General features: G+C 39.8%; 1 protein-coding gene and 1 long non-coding RNA gene across 4 annotated transcripts in view; one reads left to right on the top strand and one right to left on the bottom strand.

Moving 5' to 3' along the window:
• Window positions 1-1,684: 1,684 nt before the first annotated feature.
• ACSL5 (acyl-CoA synthetase long chain family member 5) lies at window positions 1,685-22,564 on the bottom strand. The gene is made up of 21 exons (XM_010714761.4): window positions 22,419-22,564; window positions 13,417-13,602; window positions 12,739-12,847; window positions 12,010-12,074; window positions 11,830-11,931; window positions 11,372-11,471; window positions 9,959-10,137; window positions 8,843-8,875; window positions 8,582-8,633; window positions 7,978-8,051; window positions 7,455-7,532; window positions 6,798-6,932; window positions 6,225-6,359; window positions 6,051-6,146; window positions 5,428-5,500; window positions 4,846-4,934; window positions 4,649-4,765; window positions 4,074-4,217; window positions 3,482-3,583; window positions 3,030-3,101; window positions 1,685-2,640 (listed from the first exon to the last, which is right to left on the bottom strand). Exons 2-21 carry the CDS (start codon window positions 13,570-13,572, stop codon window positions 2,500-2,502), a joined length of 2,052 nt encoding a protein of 683 aa, XP_010713063.1. The 5' UTR covers window positions 13,573-13,602; window positions 22,419-22,564; the 3' UTR covers window positions 1,685-2,499.
• LOC104912028 (uncharacterized) overlaps window positions 15,294-22,582 on the top strand; it is a 40,976-nt gene continuing 33,687 nt past the window's right edge. The window contains exon 1 of one of the 3 annotated variants that reach the window (XR_014884757.1): window positions 15,294-15,995. This is a non-coding gene — a long non-coding RNA (uncharacterized LOC104912028). Of the gene's footprint in view, window positions 15,996-16,098; window positions 20,172-22,425; window positions 22,543-22,582 lie in introns of those variants that run through there. The other 2 variants (XR_014884759.1, XR_014884758.1) reach the window with 2 other exon arrangements.

Genomic DNA, 22,582 nt, shown 5'->3' with positions numbered 1-22,582 from the left:
CTTGTAAACTGCATGGTTTACAGTCTTAGTCTTTACTGGAATGTTTTCTGTTCTGCATCTCTGAAGTCTAGAGCCAAAGAAAGATGACAAGAGTAAGCTTGTCTTCCAGCTGAGGAGCTGTTGAACTTGACTATGCAGTGACAAAATAGCTGCTATCTATATTGACAGTAATTAGTAGTGTAATAGGAACAAGTGGACAGCACTAACGATCACAGTTGAATGTTAGCTATTGGGAGTGGTGGGGTGAAATTTTTTAAACTGGTTTGCTTATAGGGACTGAATGTCATTTTGTGCTTGAAGAGCATCAGAGCAGAACTGGAGCAGAATTTTGCACACCAAGATTGCTCCACACTGAACCACAGCATGCCCAGGAGATTTGCTCCAGGAATGAGTTGATGATTGGACTTGATGATCTTGTGTTTTTCTAGTCTTAATGATTCTGTATTCTATTCTAAACAGTCCAAAATGGACTGTAAAGTACATGTTTATGTTTTGTAATGCTTTCCACTTTTTTCATTATAGTTGTAATTTCTCTTCAAAAAGGGAAAGGAAGAGCTCTCTTTAAGTTAAAGGAAGCACTGGTTCATGAGCACTGCCAGTTGAAGGCACAACAGCGTGCAGGGTTTCAACTTCCAAACTGATCTTGGTGGGGAAATTTCATTTGATAAAATGAACAAAGTACTTTCCAGATGCTGCAGCAGAAGCATTCAGCCTCAAGTTGATACAGAACTCAGTTACAATAGATCTACTGCTCCCAGATGAGTTGCTCCACAACCATTTTAAGTTTATATTTCTCCTCTCTGGTTCGTCTTCCATTCTCACTAGTCCAACATCAGCCAAAAGATTGAGGCAGTTTTTAAGTCATTCTTCTTTAAGGAAACACATGCAGCAGTTAGTTACATGTGTTCCAGATTCTGGGTCTTTAAACTCAGAAGTTAAGAATCATGTTGAATGTACATATTGACACAACAGTTATGTGAAAACATCAAGGTCTTTGGACACAGACTAGAAACAGAACTGAATTTAGACTCTGAAACGAGCAAATTATTATTAATTAAAACTTCAGATGTTTCACAGCAAAGACTGGTTATTTCCTGACCAACAAGCCTACGGTTGCTTTCAAATAATCTAACCAAAAACATCTTAAATACCAAGAGGAACAGGCACTAGCTGTAATAATCTGTTAGAGAAGGAGAGCTGATATAGAAAAGCATCCCTCCATGTTACATTCTTAGAGTTGCATTACCTTTAAAAGAAAAAAAAGCAAACTGATCCAAATTACTACAAGAACAGAAAGAAAGCATTAGAAGATTGGCTTAACTCTGTGAACCCCATAAATATTTCTAAAGATAGAGAATGACAGTACTCACTTGCCTAAGTAGTTTTCTAAAGAAACTAACAAGGTTTATTTTGCCTTAAAATAAGGCATTGCATTTAATTTATTATAGGACAAGCTGAGCTAGAGGAATGAGCTTATCCTGAAGGCTTTGACATATATTGCCTTACTAGAAGGAAAAGAAAGCTGATCAGAGGAGCAGCATCTTGTCTTGCCCTATCTTACTGCCTCATGCTGCTTGAATTGCAGCCAAGCCATGACAGTTCAGGAAACAAGTCAGCTACAGCACAATGGCTGAACGATGCTATCCTTCTGGATGTCACAAAGAAACAAATTACCCACACAGGCTTTGGTTTGAGTTTACAGTTGCAATTTATCGCATTTTATAACCTTGAGAAGTTGAAGAGTTTGAGTTACTGGGCTGGTAAGTTTGTAAGTGTACTGGCTTTGTAACTGCCATTGCATTTGAGAACATGTGCTTAAAAAACCCAAAAATCTGAACCAGTGCCTCCTAAAGCATGAATCATGTTTGGTTTAGACATGTATTTCATTAACCATCTGATGCCAGACTAATCACACTTTCATTAGAAACAACCTACAGTGGTGCAGTTCAAGGCTAGGAGCAGGGAAGTTCACTTTGTTATTGCTGAGCAGATGTTAAGCTCCTATTCATATTGTCACAGCTCAAGTTGAGACCGGTGCACTGAAAAAGTTTTATCATCCTGAGGGAAAACTGAAGTGTTTTCTTCCCGCACTTTCTTTGTTAACTACCTCCCTCCTCCCCCAACCCACAACACAACTGCATGAAAGAGTTCAGTCTGATTGCAGATTAAGCCACAGAAGTTCAGAATGGAGGTTATAGTTGGAGCAAGAAAACAGCTGCCTTGTAAAGGCTGAGGCTCTTCAGTGTGTGTGTGCTTCAGTCACAGCCCAAAGAAATGGAAGTTCTCGCTTTGCCTGGAGATTCCATGCAGGACTGGACGTTGCCAGTGACCACCAGTTATACTGTAGCCATCTTCATCTGAAAGTCATTTTTCATAGGATGCCAGAAATAATATTTTTAAGTTCTCCTTGCTCCCTTCCACTCAAGCTTGTGTTCTCCAGAGGTCACAGTGTTACAGATTTGTTTAGGTACTCCATGAAGTTTAATTTAAATTAGTCACTTATTCCTGCATACTTGAATAGAGGGCTTCAATCTGCTTCTGGAAGACTTTAACAAGCTCTGCTCTCTTTGCCTTCAGTGTTGGTGTCAAGAGTCCATTTTCTATAGAGAACAGCTCTGTGTGGATGTACAGGTCTTTAACCTATAAAAGAATACAGTTTCACAAGTGACGCTTACAGTATTACATGGAGCATAAGCACAGCTCTTCCCAGCCTTCTCAAGCTTAGGGCAACAATTCAGTCTCAAGAGCTCTAGTAACTAAACTGCTTCTCTGATGCAGGAGTTAAACTCCTGACTGAGAGTCAGCCTGTGGGAAACCTGCATTTCATTCCATAGCAATTGCATCTGTTGCCCCATGCATCCATCTGCCTCTTGGTCAACAGACAGGTAACTAGCCAATGTTTCCATGCCTATTGCATTCAGTTGTCCCAAGCAGCTGTCTTAGGTCCCATTCCAGCAAGAATACAGACTTCCCAGCCATTGTATTAGCAATACAGGTACTTGTGACAAGCAGGATTTGAAAGTACTCACTTGTTCAAAGGACTTAAGGCCAGCTGCTTTCCCCAGTCTAACCAAATCTTCTAAAATAGCTTTCTTCACTTCCTGGAAGAGACAGGAACAGTGTGGGTAAAACTACCATTTGGTAATTGGTTCATGACCACAACCATTGCCCAGTCAGAGGGAAGTGAAGTTGGCAAGAATATGTGTATGTATTTCAGCATTCAACATTGCTCACATTAAGACCATGACAGGGACATGCCTATCTTCTCACTGGAAAACAAGGAGTTAGTCCTTGAAACTTTCAGGAACACCTTTATTAGTTCCATCTTCTACTGTAAGGGCATTTGCACATTTCACACAGCATTAAGCCAATTTAATTTATAAAAAGGTGGGCAAAAAATGAAGCCAAGGCAATGCATGATTGGATTTCAGAATAAAAAAAAAATCTACCTATAACCCACTGAAAAGGTGAGGCCACTCACTGGATTTTTGCAGATATCTTCATAGGAACCCTTGACACCCAGTTTTGCTGCAAATTCTGGAAGTGTCTCAGCATCAGGAACCACTATACCTACTAGACAAGACTGAAAACAAATAGAAGTAGGACAGTCATGGAGTTATTGGGATTGTCTGTGTGAGAACTTGATAGTTAACAATATATACCAGGCTAGATCTACATCCCCATTTGTTTCCAGAATTTGAAAGGTAGCTAAAAAGTCTTCATCTGTGTTCTGACAGCAGTAGTCAAAGTGCTCATGCAGTTTGTTCTGCACTAACCACTCCAGCAAATATTACTCACTGGTAAAATAGTAGAGAAACTGCACAGAGCTCACATGACATATTAATCCCATACAAGTATGTAATTAACCTTTACCCAACTTGCAACTTGATACCAAGATTTCTTTTTCTGTAGTGTAAAAAAGGGAAGGTTGTAGACAGGATATTTCTATTAGCATTGTGCTGTCGGGAACAAATCTTGTTCAAGCACTGGTATACTTTAATGTTTGTGCTCTGATCTTCCAGAACTCATTGTGAGAGGAATCTTACGGGATGCTCATTCTTAATATTACTTACCCTCAGGCTTTCCCCATGTACAAAGACTTGGGCTACAGCCACACTTCTGATATAGACATTTTCTATCTTCTCTGGAGCAATGTATTCTCCTTGTGCAAGTTTAAATATATTTTTCTTCCTATCAATGATCTTCAGCGTTCCATTCTAGAAGTTAAAGGTGGAGGCCATTAGTTTCAAGTCCGTCTTGCTTCTCTGTGCAGCAGAAGATAATGAGTTTGTTGTAAGAGGGCACGTGCTAGCCTGGCGCTTGTTTTGGCTCTCTACCGGATAAAAGGACACTATGATTTCTCCAATTAGCTCAGAACATGATCAGACAGTTTCTTCTTCTCTGGCAAAAAATGAGATACTTTGTTCTTTATTCTGCATGTGACATATTCTTAACTACTGGCCTAGCAGGCATTATGCAAGATCTTGTAACCTGATTGGTCTCTGGAGCTTTGTCTGAAGTTAACATGGTGGATATTCAACAAGGTAATTTGTAAGGCTTTTATTCTGGAATTTATGTCCAACTTTGCAGAGTACAATTAATAAGGAATTCACATCAAAGGGATGGCTTATATTAAGCAATTACTCACTGGCATCCATTTCCCTACATCTCCCGTGTGAAGCCATCCATCTTTGTCAATTGCTTCTTCTGTCTTCTCAGGGTCTTTCAGATAACCCTTGAACACATTTGGTCCTTTTATGCAGACCTACAGCAAGCACAGGATATTGTTAGTCACCAAATCTTATATTTCAGTATTTTCTGACACACACAGGAGATGGTACCTACCTCGCCTTCATTGTTTGAAGAGAAGTAGTTCATTTCTTCCACGTCATCTAGTTTAATGATATTACAAGCCAGTGGGGGTCCAACATGGCCTAATATTAAAACAAAAACAAAAACACGGATAGTTACAGTTTGTGGATTTGTATATTCTGTAGATGGGTCTATATGATATAAAACTTGAAAGACTAGGTCTTTGAATGATTTGGGAGAACTCAGGCGTCCCCTACATATGACAGATTTAAGTGATAATAGATACTTAGTGGATCTATTCACTACTTTAGTAAGAATCAGTACTGTTTAATGGGGTCCGATACCAAGAGTTCAACAACATTGCCATTTTCAGACACTTAATGCAGGAAAAGGAGCAGCTAAGTCTCAATGCTCAGAGCCACTTACTGCCTAGCAGTCATACTAACCATGTGCCAGGCTTGCTTTCACAGACTTCCTATTAAGCAAGAGTGATTGTTGCTACCAAGAATCACTTTGAAGTTTTGCATCCAGAATTTATTTGTTATTGAACTTAAAGTTTCAGTGCCACTTTCCGTTGGCAGTTATGCTAGAGTTTACAAGCCTCAACTACCATACCTGTAGTCCAGTCTCCAGGCATTGAGAAAGTACATCCAGCTGAACATTCAGTCTGGCCATAAGCTTCAAAGACCTGTGTGAGCAAGGATAAACATCCTTTGAACACCCAGTCCCCAGTATGAATGAGCGCAGTATAAACTATACCTTGCACAGGTCTCCATCTAAAGAAGAAAGCCAAGACAATGTCATTGTATTTCAGACATCCTGGTCTTATTGGTGTGACTAGACGTTCTTCAAGTTCAGCTATCCAAATCTTGCTCTGAGCACCTCATTCTCTGCACTCTGTTCTGAAATGTGCCACAGTGGGAGCTTGTTCACTGTCAGGATAAGCCACAAAGCACAGAAGCAACTGCCTGACTTGCTGAAGACACTTCATGTTACTATTTCTGCTGCCCTGTTCCTCTTCCTGAAGCCTAGAGGATGTTTTTGCAGTACAGTTGTTTGATATCAATTAGCCCTACAGAATTTTCCTCTACTGCAGGTAACACTAATCAAGAAGCCTTTAAATACTGAAGACCCTGACAGCAGTCCCTCCAGGCAGAAACTGAGGGGACTACAACTGTGTCACTCATTATGTCCAAGTGACCATCAAAGAGGTTTTCAAGGAAAAAACCTCAGCTTACCTGACAGCCCAATGCTGATCTGAGAAATTTCAGGACAGAGGGAGATATAGGGGCTGCACCTGTTACCATTATACGCACTCTTCCACCCATGGTTTCCTACAAATGAATTAGAAGCCATCAGATCAAACTGCCAGTATTATATTGCTTAGGTTACTTACATTTGGAAGAGCTTACCTGAACTTTTTTGAAGACTAGCTTATCCAAAAGGCTGTCGTTTCGAATTATGCCCTGTTTCACTTCAATCATCTTCATAGTTGCAGCAAAATTTAACAGGAATTTTTTCACTGGTGTGTTTGCTCCACTTTGTATCTGCAGGAAAAAAGTATCTCTGAGGTCTTTGCTCACAGCTACACCTCCAGTTCCTGCTTCATTAGGAGGCACAGTGCATTACTTTGTTGCTGTAAGATTTGTCTTCATTATTGCCATGCTTTAGGAGGTGCACCAAGGGGCAGTGCTAATTTGTATTGCTGCTGTCACACTTCAGCAACAAGGACTAGTGATGCTTCTAGAGTAGTTTTTGTTTGTTTGATTCATTCTGAAAATAAACATAATCTTTCTCTCTGAACAGCAGCAGTCCTATCTCAGTCACAACTGTTCTTGTACTTCAGAGATGTTTACAGAGTTCCTCCTCCTAAGGAATAATTAACCTAGTGGTCGTGTTATGATGCATTCAACTTGAATTTAAACATATATACTTGCTTCAATACATGAACATTCAGATAATTTAGCTAAAAGTTGCTCACGTACCTTGTCATATATTCTATTGAGCAGTCTTGGTACAACCGGAAATATTGTTGGCTTCAAGGTTTTCATGTCATCCGTTAGCAATTTGATGTCTCCTTGGAAGAAGCCCACTTTTGCTCCACAGCTGTATATCACAGTCTGAAAATTGACCAGATGTTACCCAAGGATAATTCATAGCTTTGTCAGCCACAGTAATTTTCTATGGAAAGCTGCTTGATTTCCAGTGACCAGTAGTAGTATAGGTCTTGAAGAAATACAGAAAGCTATCATTGCTTTTACTATAATTTGATTTATAGATGCTCAGAAGGATTAATCAGGTACTGGAAAGCAACTTCAATTTTTAGTCCATGATCATAACAAAACAAGATTTCAGATTATGGTTGGAGACTATTAATACAAGCTCCTACACATTTGTAACAGCTGTTCTATTTTGATATCTTATAACATCTCTAGTAATGTAAATACAAGGCAACAGAAGAATTTGACAAAGAATACGACAAGACATTAATTTTTAACTACTGGGTTGGGAATGGTCTCCAGGACAGTCTTTTAACCTCTATAACATGTCATAGCCATTTAGGTATAACTTCTAGTAAGTGTTACTTTCAACAAGTTTATATACTCTACAAAGTCTTAGTAGCATGTACATAGTCTACTTACCTGTACAACTCTCTCAAACATGTGAGCCAATGGAAGATAAGATATGCTCACATCCGAACTTGTACACTCAACCGTGTCCTATAGGTGAAAGAAACACAAGCACATCAACACTCCGTATGCCTACTTAAGAAGAAAGTGAATAAAATTTGGACCAATTTGAATAATTTGAAATAGATGCTTTTAAAAGGCTGAAGCAACTGAAGCTCATCCATCATCTCTTCAAAATCTGCAGCTGCAACTGTGTGAAGTTTGGGACAGGATACTAAATCAGGTTTAATTTCATGTTTCAGCAAACTAAAAATATGATAGTTTAGTACTCCTGCCACATAGATCTGGCTCAAGAACTCCTCAAAAGTTACTGAAGGTCAAAACAACTTGTTTGCAGTACCGTTCTGCCTTGGAAACATGAGCACTTAGGAAAGCATGTGTATATTGGGAATTAATAGTTTGCATAAAATGCCCACAGTAAAGCCATTTTCATAATAGTCACATAACCTAGAGATGACTGTTAGCAATAGCTTACCTCTATGGTTCTAAGGAAGCCAGCAGCATTTGCAACAACATTTTCATGTGTCAGCATGGCACCTTTAGGGTTACCTTTGGAGAAATCAAAGTCAGCTGTGGGTCTGACTGCGCTTGTAGTCAGTTGCCTATAGCTTGCGTGGCTCAGTCATTTCAAGCTATCTTGGTATTAGGCTTAGTCACATCATACACTGTCTTAGGAAATCACAAATATGCCTCATCCTGAGTGCTTTCAACTGTAGATATTACATAAAAGGAATGTCTACTGTAACACCAGAGAAATTAGGAGAATGCTGAAACAACGTGCTTCTATAACCCCTGTGGATCAGAATACAGACACGGTTAAAGAACCAGGCCCTCTTTATTTAAGGCTAAGACCTTATATGTTGTCCTTAGGAAAAATTGGTTAGTCTCCCCTCCCTCAGCTCTAAGAAGCTTTGTCTTTGTGCACTTCACTTGTACTGACAATGTCCTCAGTAGAACTGCAGTAGTGGTTTGATATGGTTCTGGCTTTTTTATGTTAGGATTTCATTTTTTGCACTGGATACTAAGTGTTTTTAGCACTGAGTGTTTTAATAGAGAAGCGTCAAGATGCAGTCTCTTACCTGTTGTTCCACTGGTAAAACACACAATGCAAAGATCTTCAGGACTAGGAGGCTAGAGGGAAAAAGCCACATCAGGTCAACAGTGTAAGGATTATTATGTTACTAGTCAGTATTTACATATGCTTACTAAAGGAGTTCTGTTCGGAATCAGCAAGGCAATATACAAAAAAATCCTGCCAACCTCCTTTCCTAGCAGCCTGGCAAGAGGACTTTTCAGAGACTAGTTTCTCAAGTTTAGAACTGTTCCACAGAGATACTTACAACTGGTTTTCTGATGTTGTTTCTTCCCAGCTCCTAGATTAGAGAAAACAAAATTTAAAATTGCAACATAAAAATGTGTACCAATAGTACTGGAATAGGTAATTAGATTTCAAATGTGAGTTTCAAGAGTCCAAGTAAAAAATCATTTTCAGTGAGAGAAATTGGCCTTCCTGCACTTAGTGCCTATAGCTTGAAAAAGCTGACTCCTGAGATTGTGAAAAGCATGAATTTGACCATGTATAAAGTGATCAGAGCTACTTAAGGAATTTGGAAGTACTGAATGGAGATTTTTCATTTTATTTAATGTAGTCCACATCTCTTACACTCCATATTTACACCTGTAATCTGGAAATTAAGCCTAGTATTGGTGTATCAAAGCAGCCAGCAATCTGCACATAAAGTTTCAGTTAGACTCAACTGTAACTTAGAAGCCTGATAAATCCTGTTACAACTACAGCATAGAATCATAGTATTACCAAGGTTGGAAAATACATCCAAGATCTTCCAGTTTAACTGTCCATCTATTACCAGTATTTCTCCATTAAACCATGCCCCTTAGTACAACATCTGAATGTTTGTTGAATACTTTCAGAGGGACAGTGACTCAACCACCTCCCTGAGCAGCCCATTCCAGCATCTGATGACTCTTCTGGGGAAAATTTTTTCCTTATATCCAACCTGAAACTTCCCTGGCACAACTTGAGGCCATTCCTTCTAGTCATGAAATTAGCTGCATGGAGAAGAGGCCAATCCCCACCTTGCCACAACCTCCTTTCAGATAGCTGTAAAAGCAGTATGGTATCCTCTGAGCCTCCTCTTCTTTAGACTAAACAATTCCAGTTCTTTCAGCTTCTCATAAAACTTGTGAGATATGCTAAGGAAGTTAGTGCATACTGAGTGTTCACAACACTTGGGCACAACTTCGGTCAATGGTTTGAACTAATGGTTTTTGACTAATATATCAAGTTTCAAAATGACTGCTCACTGAGTTCTCAGATGCAGGTGTGACAACTGGATAATGCTTACATTAAAGTGTCATTGTTGCCAGAGAAGTTCCAGATGTCTAGCTAGCAAGGTATTCTTCTCAAGATCAAGCAGAAGTCTTTAGTCACCTACCTCAGCCTCCTGTAGTGCTAGAATTTCAACTCCCACTTTAGCTCCTCTGTCCTTCAGCTCTTTATCAAAGAGATCCATAAGAATTATAGTCTTCAGGCATGGGGTCTTTCCTTGCTCACAGTTTTCAAGTAAGATCTGTGCCTTGTCTGGCTTGTCGCAAATCACTATGCCTATGTCAGCTACAGAAAAGAAATTACATTTCACAGTTTGTTATGAGGACATAAGATACTAGTGAGTGACAACACAGCAGAACATAGACTATAATATTCATTTATGTACATGTAATTGATTTATATTCATAATATTGATAAATCCATTTCCACTTGGTTCATATGAATTCACTGACTGGCTTGATAGTGTTAAGAGCATTTATTCTCACTAAAGCCAGCAGACTATATAGGTTGAATCTCAGGTTTACCCAAAGTGAAGTTCTTATGCTGAGGAACTGAAGATAAATGTCTTCAGTCACAGTCAAAACATGTACTTATTCTTTTGGTATTACCGTAAAAAAAACTTAGATTTGTCCTCACTGATTATTTATTTTTAGCCACCTTCTTTAAGTCTAAGGAATTTCAGATTAGTTTGAAAGAGGTAGTTCAAATTTAAGTTAATGCCTCAAATTCCTTGCATAAACAAGAGTTTTATGCAATTACAAAATCGTTAAGACAGCAGAGAAATTGGATTTGTCTGAACATGCTGGTTCCCCATTAACCTAGTGAGTCACAGCTGTGTAGTTTTAAAGCAAAATCTGTTGCCGAGATTTGCCAGCATAACTGTTGAAGTGATTTTGCTTGGCAAATCCTGTTCATAGGTGGCAGCCTAGCTAGTTGTGACAGCAGTGAATTTTTATTTCCTCCCTAGCCTGATCTTCTCTCACACTAGGGAGAGAAAGTTTGAAGATGTATTCAAGCTCCCTCATACCAAGTTTTTTTTTTTTCACAATGGCACACTAATTGCTACTTCTTTAGAACTACACAGATAGCTTTAGGCTAATCTCTACCCCTCCACACTTTACATCCTAGAATTTCTTACATCAGATGTGCATCTAGTCTTAATTTGCATGCAAGTCTGTCTGTATTGTCTGATTGTTTGGCAAACAGTGTGGGAGTTCAAGATTGCCCAAACCTCAAAAAATCAACAGTTTTTGAGCCCTCTGATTGCAGCAGGTCCACAGAATCTAGCAGATCTTCTGTGGACTTGCACCCAAGATACTAGGAGATAGAGGAAACACGCTGCCTCTTCTAGGAATTAAATCATATACCCTACAAAGTGGCTTTACAGAAACAAAGTGTCTATACAACTACAGGTCAAAACTACTCTAATTTTTGCATCAAATTCTTTGCTCTTCAATTTTCCAAATACAAAGCTTCTTAAAGAAATTGTTATTATAAAATAGTTGAAGTCGATATTTACCTTTGTTAACAATATATAGAATGGCATCTGGCCCCAAGGTGTCATAGAGTGGAACAGCAACCATTGAGTAAGTGTAGCAGGCATACTCAGAAATGATCCACTGAAGAAAGAGAAAGGGTTAAAGTATACTAGCAGCTCACAAAACAAGATTACCTGGAGATTTCATACAACTTAAGTAGCCCATGCACACATTAGCAGTGGTGTTTCTATAAGCAGTGTGTCTATGAAGTTCTTACAGTATCAAAGGTTCAAGATCGTCATTACATGCCCGAACAGTATGTGCCCCATCAGTAATAAGGGAACTGGGAGGGGAAAAGCCAGTTGTAATCATTCCTCATTTGGTCCCCAGCTATTTAACTAGCAAGTTGAGCAGACCCTCTTCTCCTCAGGATGTCAGAATACTTTGGGAAATAATACTTTTTTTTTTTTTTTTCTTTTTTCTTTTTTTTCCCCCTTACCTCTGGCCTGTTCTGAGCAAAAATGCCAATAAACTGATCTGGTGATGGTTTACATCCTTTCTGCAGAAGCCCTGATCCCAGATGTTGAGCTCTGTCCAAAACCTGAAAGAAAATTGCCCCCTGCTTTAGTGCTACAAGACAGCACTCCAAGTTAGATTATCTGTCATGTATAACACTCACCTGTTTATATGTCAGCCACTGATAAGGTTGGTTGGGTTTTCTGTAGCCTAAACAGTTGCCATTTCCTAATGGAAAAGTTAAAAAAAAGCAGCTGTAAAGCTCAATACTGAAGCTGCATAGCAGTTCAAAACAACACTGGTAAATGGAGATTGTTTTCAGACGTCCATTTAGCTGCATGGAGCATTAAGGTGTGCAGTGTCCACTGTTAAGTACTCTACACAAACTAAAGTTGTAAGGCTGTTTGCTTCATCTTTTCAAGGAATACTTCCAGTGTCTGGCGATATTTTCCATTTTATCCAGCTGAGCTTGAAATAGCTTACAGGCTATTGTGTATTTCCATGTCTGTGATCCCTGAAGTCACACAGACAGGGACACATTCCTATTGTAAGCAGGCAATAATTTAATGCTAAAAATAAATGCTTCATAAGACAAAGCAGAGGGATTTTTTGCTCCTCCCTTCCTATCCCTCCCCATACTTAGTGTTGCTGTCTTCACTGAATTTTACCACTGTAAGATTCTGATGTTTGCTCCTGTACAGTCTACCAACTAATCCTACTTCCATAACAGTGGGGGAGAAACATGGTTACTTGTCACTCCACCTCACAGAAGTTAGGAAAACTTTTTGCTAGCCTTAATTATTGCTATTGGCAAGAGGCAAGACAAAAAATTCTGGAACCATTTCATTTACTTGTGAAATGTTAAGTACCAACTAGCGGCTGCAAAGCTTACCAGAAGCATGCAGTCCTCTTTGGAAAGCTTCATACAAGGTTTTAGTATCTTCAAAGTAATAAGAAAGCAGGTTATTATCTGTCAAGAGTGCAGCTCTTCTCGCTCCTCCCTAGGAACAGAGCATAGTTATGAATTAGTGCAGAGCAGATGCAATGCTATGTGTTCCAGCCAATCGCAGCAGTCCCCTTTGAAGCATTTGAATACTACTGCATTGTTCAGGAAGTCTCATTTTCCTTCCTGGTTTTGATCTACACAGATACTACTCGTATGCAGAGGAATTTTCTAGATTATCCAGAGTAATAATTCAGCTATAGATTATTAAACAGACCTTGACTAACATTAAGCGCTACAACTTGCATAGTTACATGAAATTGGGCATCTTGGTCTATCATTAGCCACAAAACAAATGAAAAGCATTTATAGTATAGGAAAAAAAGTCAGTGACAGCCAAGGACTTCTTGTAAAAAGCACACCTAACCCTGTTGGCAAGAGTTTCTGTCTCTTCCTCTTGGTGTCATAAGACTTCCCTTCTATGCACAATACTGCTGAGTTGCACAGCAGAGGAGGAGGTGTATAGCAGAAAGGAGAGTTTCCACTGATATCCAGAGTCAAAATAGATTGGTATTTAGAGCAAGTTTGTCAGAAATAGTCCATCCCCGCAAGAAGAATAAGCATTACCTCAATTCCCACTGACTGCTTGTTCAAGTCAACAGGAGGTAAAACAGGCTTTGGCCTGCTTACCACCCAGAGGAAGATGAGAGCTCCAAGTGCAATAAGAGTAAACAGTGCTGGTGTTGGGAGTGGTGAAAACAAGACCTGAAGTATCCAGATCATTGTGCTGGATCAGTGCAGCCAGAGTTCAACCTGAAACAAACGAGGTTTAGTAGGTACGAGTTCGAAGCACTCACTACCTGTAAGCCAGGGTTAGTTAAGTACTTTTTTAAGCAATACTACAGATCGTTTCAGCTGTTTGCACCTAAGGACTCCTGGTGCAATAATAAAATATGCTTATGCAATGCTTTAAGCCTCTTAGGAGATCTCAAGTCACCTGTCTCTGTAAATCTTAATCCATTCTGCATCTACCTCCACAAAAAGCTGAAGTCCAGTGATGCCAGGCAGGCAAGAAACAAATGTCAATTTTTTCCTAATCAAAACTAAAAATCTGCCTGATTTATATATGTCTATATATATCAGTATACATTATTCATTATACAGATTAAGTATTATTTAAAAAAAAAAAAAGCCTATTCAGATGTGAACAGTGGAAGAAAAACACAAGATTGTCTAACAGCAGGAGGTATTGCTAAAGTACACACAGGTGTAAAGACCGTGAAGCAGTCTGCAGGAGAAGCAGGATCTTCATGATCAGCTGCTCTTACTGGAAATACAGTCCATGCTGGGGAAGTGTTTCTGATGCTGGCAGTGTGCTCTGCATGAGATACTGCACAACTCCAAACTCTGGACTTCTGCTCTCAAAACTAGTGACCCGGAAGTCAGAGGGTGCAGCTGAAATCTTGCTGGGAAATACAGAAGCAGTTTTGCTGCTTGCATCTTGTGGCATCTCTTCCTTCAAGGGCAAGCAGGTAAGCAGAAAACTGAGAATGCAGGATTTCCTCACAAGAGATACAAAGAGGCTACCTCAGGCTCCTCCCTTAGAATCAAGTACTTTAATTTCTAAAGTGCTCTGATATATTTCAGACTGAATAGCCAATGCAAATCTAGCACAGGTGACTGCATTTGATCTAAATGAACTGACTTATCTCTCCTAGTATCTGAATAAGTATGCAGGACATGACACATCACACTTTACAAGGTGAATAACTGCACCTCTTCCAATTCCTTCATGATTAATTGAGGAAATCCAGTCAGTAGGTAATATGCCAGCTAGCAACTAACTACATTCCTATACAGGAATACTACCAAGCATTTCGGAATACTGAGCTCCAGGTTTCCTTTCATTAGAAGAACCCAATAAAGTGGAAGGTATTTTTCAAACAGTCAATAAATTCAGCCGTGTCTGAATGTCAGAATTTGGATCACCACATCCAGACTGAGCAGGTTTGATCACTTGCATCACATTTATGGTTTTGTAGCTCTCAATTTCCAGTGACTCTGTTAATTGACAGTCCTGATGTGTTCTCTGATGACAAACACATGCTTTGGCAGCTCATCATTTGGATAAGAAAGGATACCTTGGAGGCTTGTTGTTGAATCCATGCTACCAAAAGCACATCACCTGAAATGTATCAACTCCCTAGACCTACTTATTTTGAGTTATAACGTGCATGTCAAACCCCTGATCTTCACCTGAGGCACTGAAAGGACTCCCCCCCCAAAATGGTGCTACCACAAGAATGGCAAAAGCTCCTTGCTCATGACTCTGCATTGACTATCATGTCTGGCCACTGGACATAGCACACCTAGGAAGTATAGCCCTATTTTTCTTCAGCACAGATTATTGCACATCTCTGCACCTTTCCTTTGACTTCTATCAGCTAAGTCTAGGGAAAAATAATCTTCGAAAACAAAGCCTGCTGAAGAAGTTTGAATTCATGTCAAAGACACCTAGAAGTCTGTTATGTCTCTACTCTTGTTTGGAAGATTAAGGACTTGGTAAGATGAATTTGTTAGGCAACTACTCTTCATTTTTTGGACTTGTAAGCCAATACTGCAGCAGTTAGAAAACAGCTTTCTGGAGATGATCAAACAGTATGTAGTTTGTATGTTTGTATGTATGTAGTCAACCACTTTTTTATTACAGTATGAGATCTGAGGCAGCTTGGCGGAGGCATCTCCTTTGCTTAATGTGAAAAGGAATTCAATATACAAACTTTATTCCTTTAACTCAGAGCCTATTCCTAGATCTCAGTGGCAGAACAAATCACATTTGAACCACTTCTATGCTGGAAGCTTAGTTCATAGGAAGATGGCAAAACTAAACCTTGGTACATCTATGCTCCATCCTCTTAGAGGGATACCAGAGTACTCATGTCCAGTTCCTCTGGATTTTCATTCATAGCTGTATGAGAACTGTTGAGTCACAACCTGTACCACTGATTGAGCACCTGGGGAAAGGACCCAGTCAGCCCTGGGAGTACAGGTGAAGGCAATTCATCTGTGCGACCAGAAGGGTTGGAGCCTGGCTCTACCTCTTTCAGAACTCATTTAGGGGCTGACTGTCACTGAGGAAGGATCTCTTTCTGGAGATCCCTCCCTAGTGAAACTTTCCTCTGTGAACCTAGAATCTTTTGATACAGGTAAGTAATCTTCTTCCCTTCCTTTATAGCATCTTTCTATTGTGCCAGTCCTTCCGTCATTGCACCTTTATTGTAACACCTTTCCCATTGCATTGATCTGTCCAACTGCTACAATAGTAATCAACTTTTGGTATCTTTTTCCATCTTTAGATGGGCCAAAAAGAGATTTAACTCAGTGTATTTCAGATTTCTCTTCCCTGGGCATGAAATTCTTTTGACCAGCGGTGAGGATAGAGCTATGTGTAGGCAACCGAAAAGACCGCATACCTGCATAGCTGAACTGTTTTGAATTAATTGTGCTCTCGTGCTTGTTTTAATAGTACTCTAAAAACTATTTCCTAGACAGCAGAAAAGATTAGCTACTTTTCAATCATGGTGTTCTCATCTCCTCATTGAGTCACATGGAAGGCTGTTTATACCAAGATATCTAAAAAGACCAAACAACTGAGCCTGGAAGGATAAAGATACTTGGAGTAGTGATTTCAAAGAAGCCCAGTGAGAAAACCTGATCGAGAGAAGCCTGAAGATAACTAAACGCAGGAAAGATTTTGTCCTCAGAAAAACCTGCTGGTAGCCTTATCTCAGCATAACTACTCAGCATTCGTACATCCTGAAATCATCCTTGACTAGCTACAGGCCAAAACAAAGCAATGCTTAATTTAAAGATCCTATAACAATCTAATTTTGTAAGTCTGGGAAATAAGTTCATTTGCTTCTATTTTTCTGGTAACCATAATCTCTAGTCTGCTTACAATACTGAAACTAGATACGCAAGAGTCAAAACTTAACATGCTTTAAAACTGTGAAATTATCGTTTTGTCAAAAAGCACATATACCTAGATCTTCACATTATACATATACCAGACACACTCACACACACAGCTTTTCTTGCCTGAAAGACTATTTTAAATGACCTTACATTATGAATGGGAGTAGTGACAATGTTTTGCTTTTACTTTCCAACTGTTTCCACAGGTTGGCTTTAGCCACTCCTGTCAAAGTATATAGAGTGTGTTATTCAGGCTATGGGAAGAGACCATTAGCAAATTTGTCTCAACTTCCATAACCAGGCCAATTGTCTACTATGCCTAGAGTTTATACTATAAATACCTGTGAGATCCAAAGCACTGCTGGTTAGCTACTTATGGCATTGTCCAGAAGGCACTTAATCCAGCTGCACTGATTGCAGAAGAGCCAGCCAGCAGAGTGGACAGAAACCTTTTTTTCTTCATCAGTCTTCGAAGCATGGAAATAAAAGAGCTGTACCCTAGGTCCATGCTAGGGAGCAACTACACCAGAGTTTAACCCAAAAATCTGGGTTTCTATATATAGATGATATCTGGTCTATAAGACTGACTGAAAGTGTTACTCAATGTAGCATGCAACAGTGCCACAGCATTTCTGACCATAAGCCTGAGCTCTAACTGCTTTCTACTAGCAGAAAGATTGGAGTGCTTTACACCCCTGAGTTTTGAGGGACTTAGCTCCCTGTGACTAGAAAATGCATAGGATGTCTCCTCGTACAACAGAAGGTGAGACAGTTAAAGTGTACTTCAACTGTCTGGCCTGATCAATGATCAAGGATAAGGTGCACTGGGATCAAGAGTGTGAAGGCTTAGGCTTTCCCCATTCCCTTTTTTATCAGAAGAGATTACATAAGTCCAGTCTTGAGTTCAGGACTGTGTTCTCATTTCTACTGTACCCACTTTCCAAATCCCCCATTAATCTCCAGGGCAAGTCCTTCATTAGCTAGAAGGAACGAAGGAGCATTTTTCTCTATTCTCTCCAAGGCAGCAGGCATTGGTAAGTAACTAATTCTATGGTTTCAAGCACAAAAATTTGAAGAAAGAAAATTTATTCACAGTAGTTCTTTACAGGCGACAGATCTCTTGTCCTTGTGCCATTTTAGGGGCAAAGGTCATGCTTTGCCTGTGAGATCTTCTAAGATTATTTTTTTTGTCTTAAATTTGCCTAAGAAACACACACACACACACGCTTTTGAAGTAATTGTGAAATCAGCATTAGTAAGGTAACGTGCTGTCACTTTCCAAGCAGAAATAGAGTGGAAGCAACTACTCTGAGGTCTTTACTTAGTTAACCACCATTAGTTCACTCTTGACATTTGCTTTTCCACAGTGCAGCTCTTGCCTCATCTGCAGATATGAGCAAGTGAGTTCATACTTGGAAGCATTATGTCCCATCTTTCTTCAGCTCAGCAAGAAGTGTGTGTTCTGCAGGATTTAGCATCCAGAAAGAGGCTTAAGTGCAAGACCTGAGCAGCAATTGCTGAGTGCAGTCATGTACAAACCACATCACTTATTAATCTAACGCCCTGGGAGATGTGAGACTTTAAGGAAAATCATATTGCTGACTCAGTTATGTAAAGAGAAGTAAAATCCCAGAGTTAACAGCCACAGCTTTTTGCAGAACCCTGTTTAGAGGCAGATGTGTCTAAAGCAGAATCCACAAGAGTCTCACTTTAGGAAGGCTTTGCTTTTGGAGTCCTTTTGGAGCCTAGCAGTTCAAGTGCCCTCTGTTTGCCTGAGAAGCACTCTGCTGTCAGCTGGGAAAGCACGAGGCCCCAGTAATTTACATCCAGGAAGTACAGCACTCGGGCTGTGTTACAGCCTATTTCTGAACCCGCCTCGTGAAACCTATTCAACTCGGCTTTCTGTATGCTAAAATAGAAAGTCCATTATGATAAGAGAATGTACAGTGTCTGATATTTTTGTCCCTTCATCGGGAACATTATGACACCATGATGCTGCTTTGTCAGAAAACTTCAAAAGTCAAGCTTTTGTGTACACTTTATTTCAGGTTTTCTCCTTGAAAACTCCCTGTCCAGAAGGTGTACTGGCCACACACAAAGCTAGAATATATTCAGCCCTCTGAAGTTCTGAAGAATCGTAAATGTAGTTAACATTACGAGTTCTGTTACTGGTTGTCCTACTAGATAATATAGCACGATATCCTCACCAAATACACTTGTACCAGCATTACACTAATGGGAAATTATCTCCAAGTATGTTCAAAGATCTGGAACAAAAGCCCAACTTAGAATTGCCCAAAGAAAACAAGAACGTGATCGTTTAGCAGTTTACAAAGTACAGCCAGCAGTAAGAATTTTTAAATATTGATGTTTTTTATGACAACTTATTACAGCAGTTGTATCACTGAGAGCAAAGAGCAAATATATATCTGAACTTAACTAAGCTTAAGATTAGCATCGCGCCGATGGTGGTTCTACTGGAGCTCTCCTACCAGGTTCCTGATAAACACGCAACCTTGAACCCCTTGAACTGAGCACTGCATTTGCACGTGGGTAATGCTGAGACTTCCGTGAGCAACTACCAGCAGGGCCGATCTACAAAAGTAGATCTTTAATGCTTCTGCATTTCAGAGCAAGCACAGAGGAAAAAAGCAGCAATCAAAAGCACGTACCATTTCGTTGACGGGGCAGGAAGCCAACCTCTTTTCCTTGAGTAAAAGGAAGCTTTATAAGCGTAATAGCAAAGCAAAAACAATTAGATAGAGTTCATGTTAAAGCTACAGCTTGTTCCCTCTCCCTGGTTTAAATAAATCAACGAGCAGAAAAGCATGCTGGGAACAAAAGGAGGAAGTGAAGTGGTTAGAAAAGAATTTGCTGTGAAGGGCTGGTGTAGTTTTGGTTTTGGTTTGGTGAGGCAAAAAGGGTAAAGTTTCTGAAGAAGCTGATGAAAAATATAATATTTGTAATTTACCATTTATAATCTAGTTTCTTTTTTTCCCCCTCTACATAAAGCTGCACTTTCAATATTAGGGATTTTCTCTCTATAGCTGTATTGTGAGTTAAAGTGAGCGGAGATTTGCAGCTGTACTAGTAACAAAATGCTTTGCGTACAGTATTTTTCACCTACTGGTATAGTACTTAATGGTAGTCTGGATTCTGAGTTCTTCTCTTTTTTTCCCTAGAAGCTGCCTTGTCTTTCTAAAGTGCTTTCTGCTGTGCTATAGTCACCTATGTGCAATTCTTTGCAAAAATTCACAGTGAATCATGCTTCAAACTCTACTTTTCTTCCTGCTCCAACAGAGATTTGCTTTCTGCATACACTGGGCTTCTGTTGCTGTTTCCTTTTTTCTCTCCTGTGCTCCGCCAACGTTGCTGAAATGTTGCACCAGGCTTTGAGGGCTAGAAAGGTACTAAGTTCACCTACATGTTCTCTTTAATGTCTGGACCTCAGATCTTGGGAATGGTTTTGTACATCTCAGATTGCACATCTGAAAGCTTTTCTGTACTGTATGATTTCAGAATAATGTACACCTTGCTAGAATAAACTGTAGCTAAAATGGAGTAATACAGTGTGTCCTTGCTAATAGCGTGCAACCTGCCCTTGACATTGGCTTGCTAAAGCATACAGCCTCTACTAATTGCTGTTGTTTTCATTGCTGCTGTAAACTATATATTAATTGGGTAAAGCTAATTTACACTGTAATTGTGGCATTATTTAGCAGTGCAGATAGACCATTAGGGAAGCTGAGGATTAAATTTCTGATTTTGCCATGAGCTTTGAATGAACATGAAAAAGAAACAGCTTGCTCTGCGTGGAATTCCTCTATATTTGGCTCTGTCTCCCCAGAGCTGCTCCTGTGGAATTCAAGTGAAGCTGTAACCTTCGGCTCTTATAGTACCAGTCAGGGTGCTCTTACACCTGGAGGAAGGCAATGTTCTTACAATGAATGATAGGAAAGCCAGGCTTCTAGCCCAGGTACCTGCGTTAACTTCTTTGAGTGCTTCTCTGAGGAGTTCCCTCTTCAGAAATCTGGCCTCGAGCTGTTAATTTTTCAGGAGAAAGAGGAAAATGCAGTGATTCTTCCCGCCTGTTGGATGTCAGTGCTATGCACCTCACACAGATGTATTGACTTTGGGGTGCAAGAGCACATGCCCTCCGAGGCTTTGTGAAAGATAGCTTCTCCTTAATCATCGCTTCTCATTAATACTTGTAAATTGAAATACTGCTGACGCTCTTTCCCTGGTTCACATAAAAAATGACCTGAGAATTTTGAGGCTTTTTATTTTTTATTTTGCCTCAAACAATTAGAAGAAACCCCAACTTTTTAAAGGAGGCACAAATCCATTTTTGCTAGTAATTCTTTGCCAAAAGAAAAAGCAGAGCAGAGTCGTGAACAACTCAACCTTTACTTTGTATGCATATATAGAATTTATACCTGCATCTTTCATATCCACCAACAAGTTAAGATGTGCAGTAACTAGAGTATGTATAGACAAAGTTTAATTTTTTGTTTTCTATTGTTACTGTCACAAAAGGCGGGATAAAAAGAGCTTTTAACTAACCATAAAGTCGTGGCACAATGTGAGCATCAACTGTCCAAATATTCCATCTACCCACAGGAAATAGCAAAGGATGTAAATAAATGAAGGGGAAGCATTAGCTCAGTTCATAGTTTTCTCTGTTGTAGCTTCAAGACTTGGATCTTGATAGCGTGAGTCTGTGCAAAATGTGGACTCACATTTTTGTGTTTTTGAATTTCCATTTTCTTAATGCTATAAAATTATTAGTTCTTTATTGCTCTGCTACTTTTTTTTTTTTTTTACCGTTGTAAACAAATGCACAGGGAAATAAATAATCTCACTGGGTTCCTCAAAGGAGGCACTGAGCAGGATGATGGGCTATGGCTTGGAAGAGCAGCACACATTTTGCCAGGTCTCACTTGCAGGTTGATTTCTGGTTAATCTCTCTGCTATCCCCTCCTCTATTACAGCTGTAGATGTATGCACAAGCAAGAGCTTGGAGAGGGCTCCATCTGTATAGCTGTGAAAACTGCTTTAAGAATGTTTAATAATTAAAAAAGAAGGCGTTAGAGCTAGCTTCGGTGATTTTAGTTAGGGAGTAAGGTCCTGTTGTACTAAATATGGCCAAAAAGCTTGTGCATCTACCAATCTAGTGTATAGTAATATTTTACTGAACTACAAAATCTACCTCTGGTGCTGTGAAACCAAATGATGGCTCATTTTCTGTCACTCTCCGTTTTCACCTTCAGTTTGAATGGGAGCCTGGCACTGGTACTCTGTGCACTGTATCTTTAAATAGTCAAAACTGATAAGAAAACGGCCTCAGCATGGATGGACGTCAGATTTCCAGTTCCAGTCTATAGCAACAGGGAGTGTTCAGGTGGTTGCTTTCGCTTGGGCTTTTATTATGGCTGTGATTTCTTTGTATGCCTTTGTGAGCTCAGACTTGCTCCTTCCATAACAGACAGCCAACTCCTCGGCTGTTGGTTTTAAAAGTACACAGTGTGACAAGAGCAGTGCACTTGGATCCGAGCACTGCAGCGAATTAAGGCTGTTTTACCACTTGCTGTGCTTCTCTGCAGAAGCAGGAAGCTCAGTACTTTGGAAAGTGTAGGCAAAAGAGATTTGCTTACCTTCTGTCCACGCAAAGGAGGGGCCAGCACAGCTTATTTGCTTCACTGCTTTACAACTCCAAGGGGGTGTTGAAGGGTTGGTGCTTCCCCAGCTCCCGCAGCAGGACTGAGCCCCGAATCATCGGTGTGTGGCTTTAATAAACAGGCAACACTGCACCCAGGTA

This window comes from Meleagris gallopavo, chromosome 8, assembly GCF_905368555.1.
Source record: "Meleagris gallopavo chromosome 8, MGAL_WU_HG_1.1, whole genome shotgun sequence".
NCBI lineage: Eukaryota > Metazoa > Chordata > Aves > Galliformes > Phasianidae > Meleagris > Meleagris gallopavo.
This window is presented reverse-complemented; position numbering and strand designations above follow the sequence as displayed.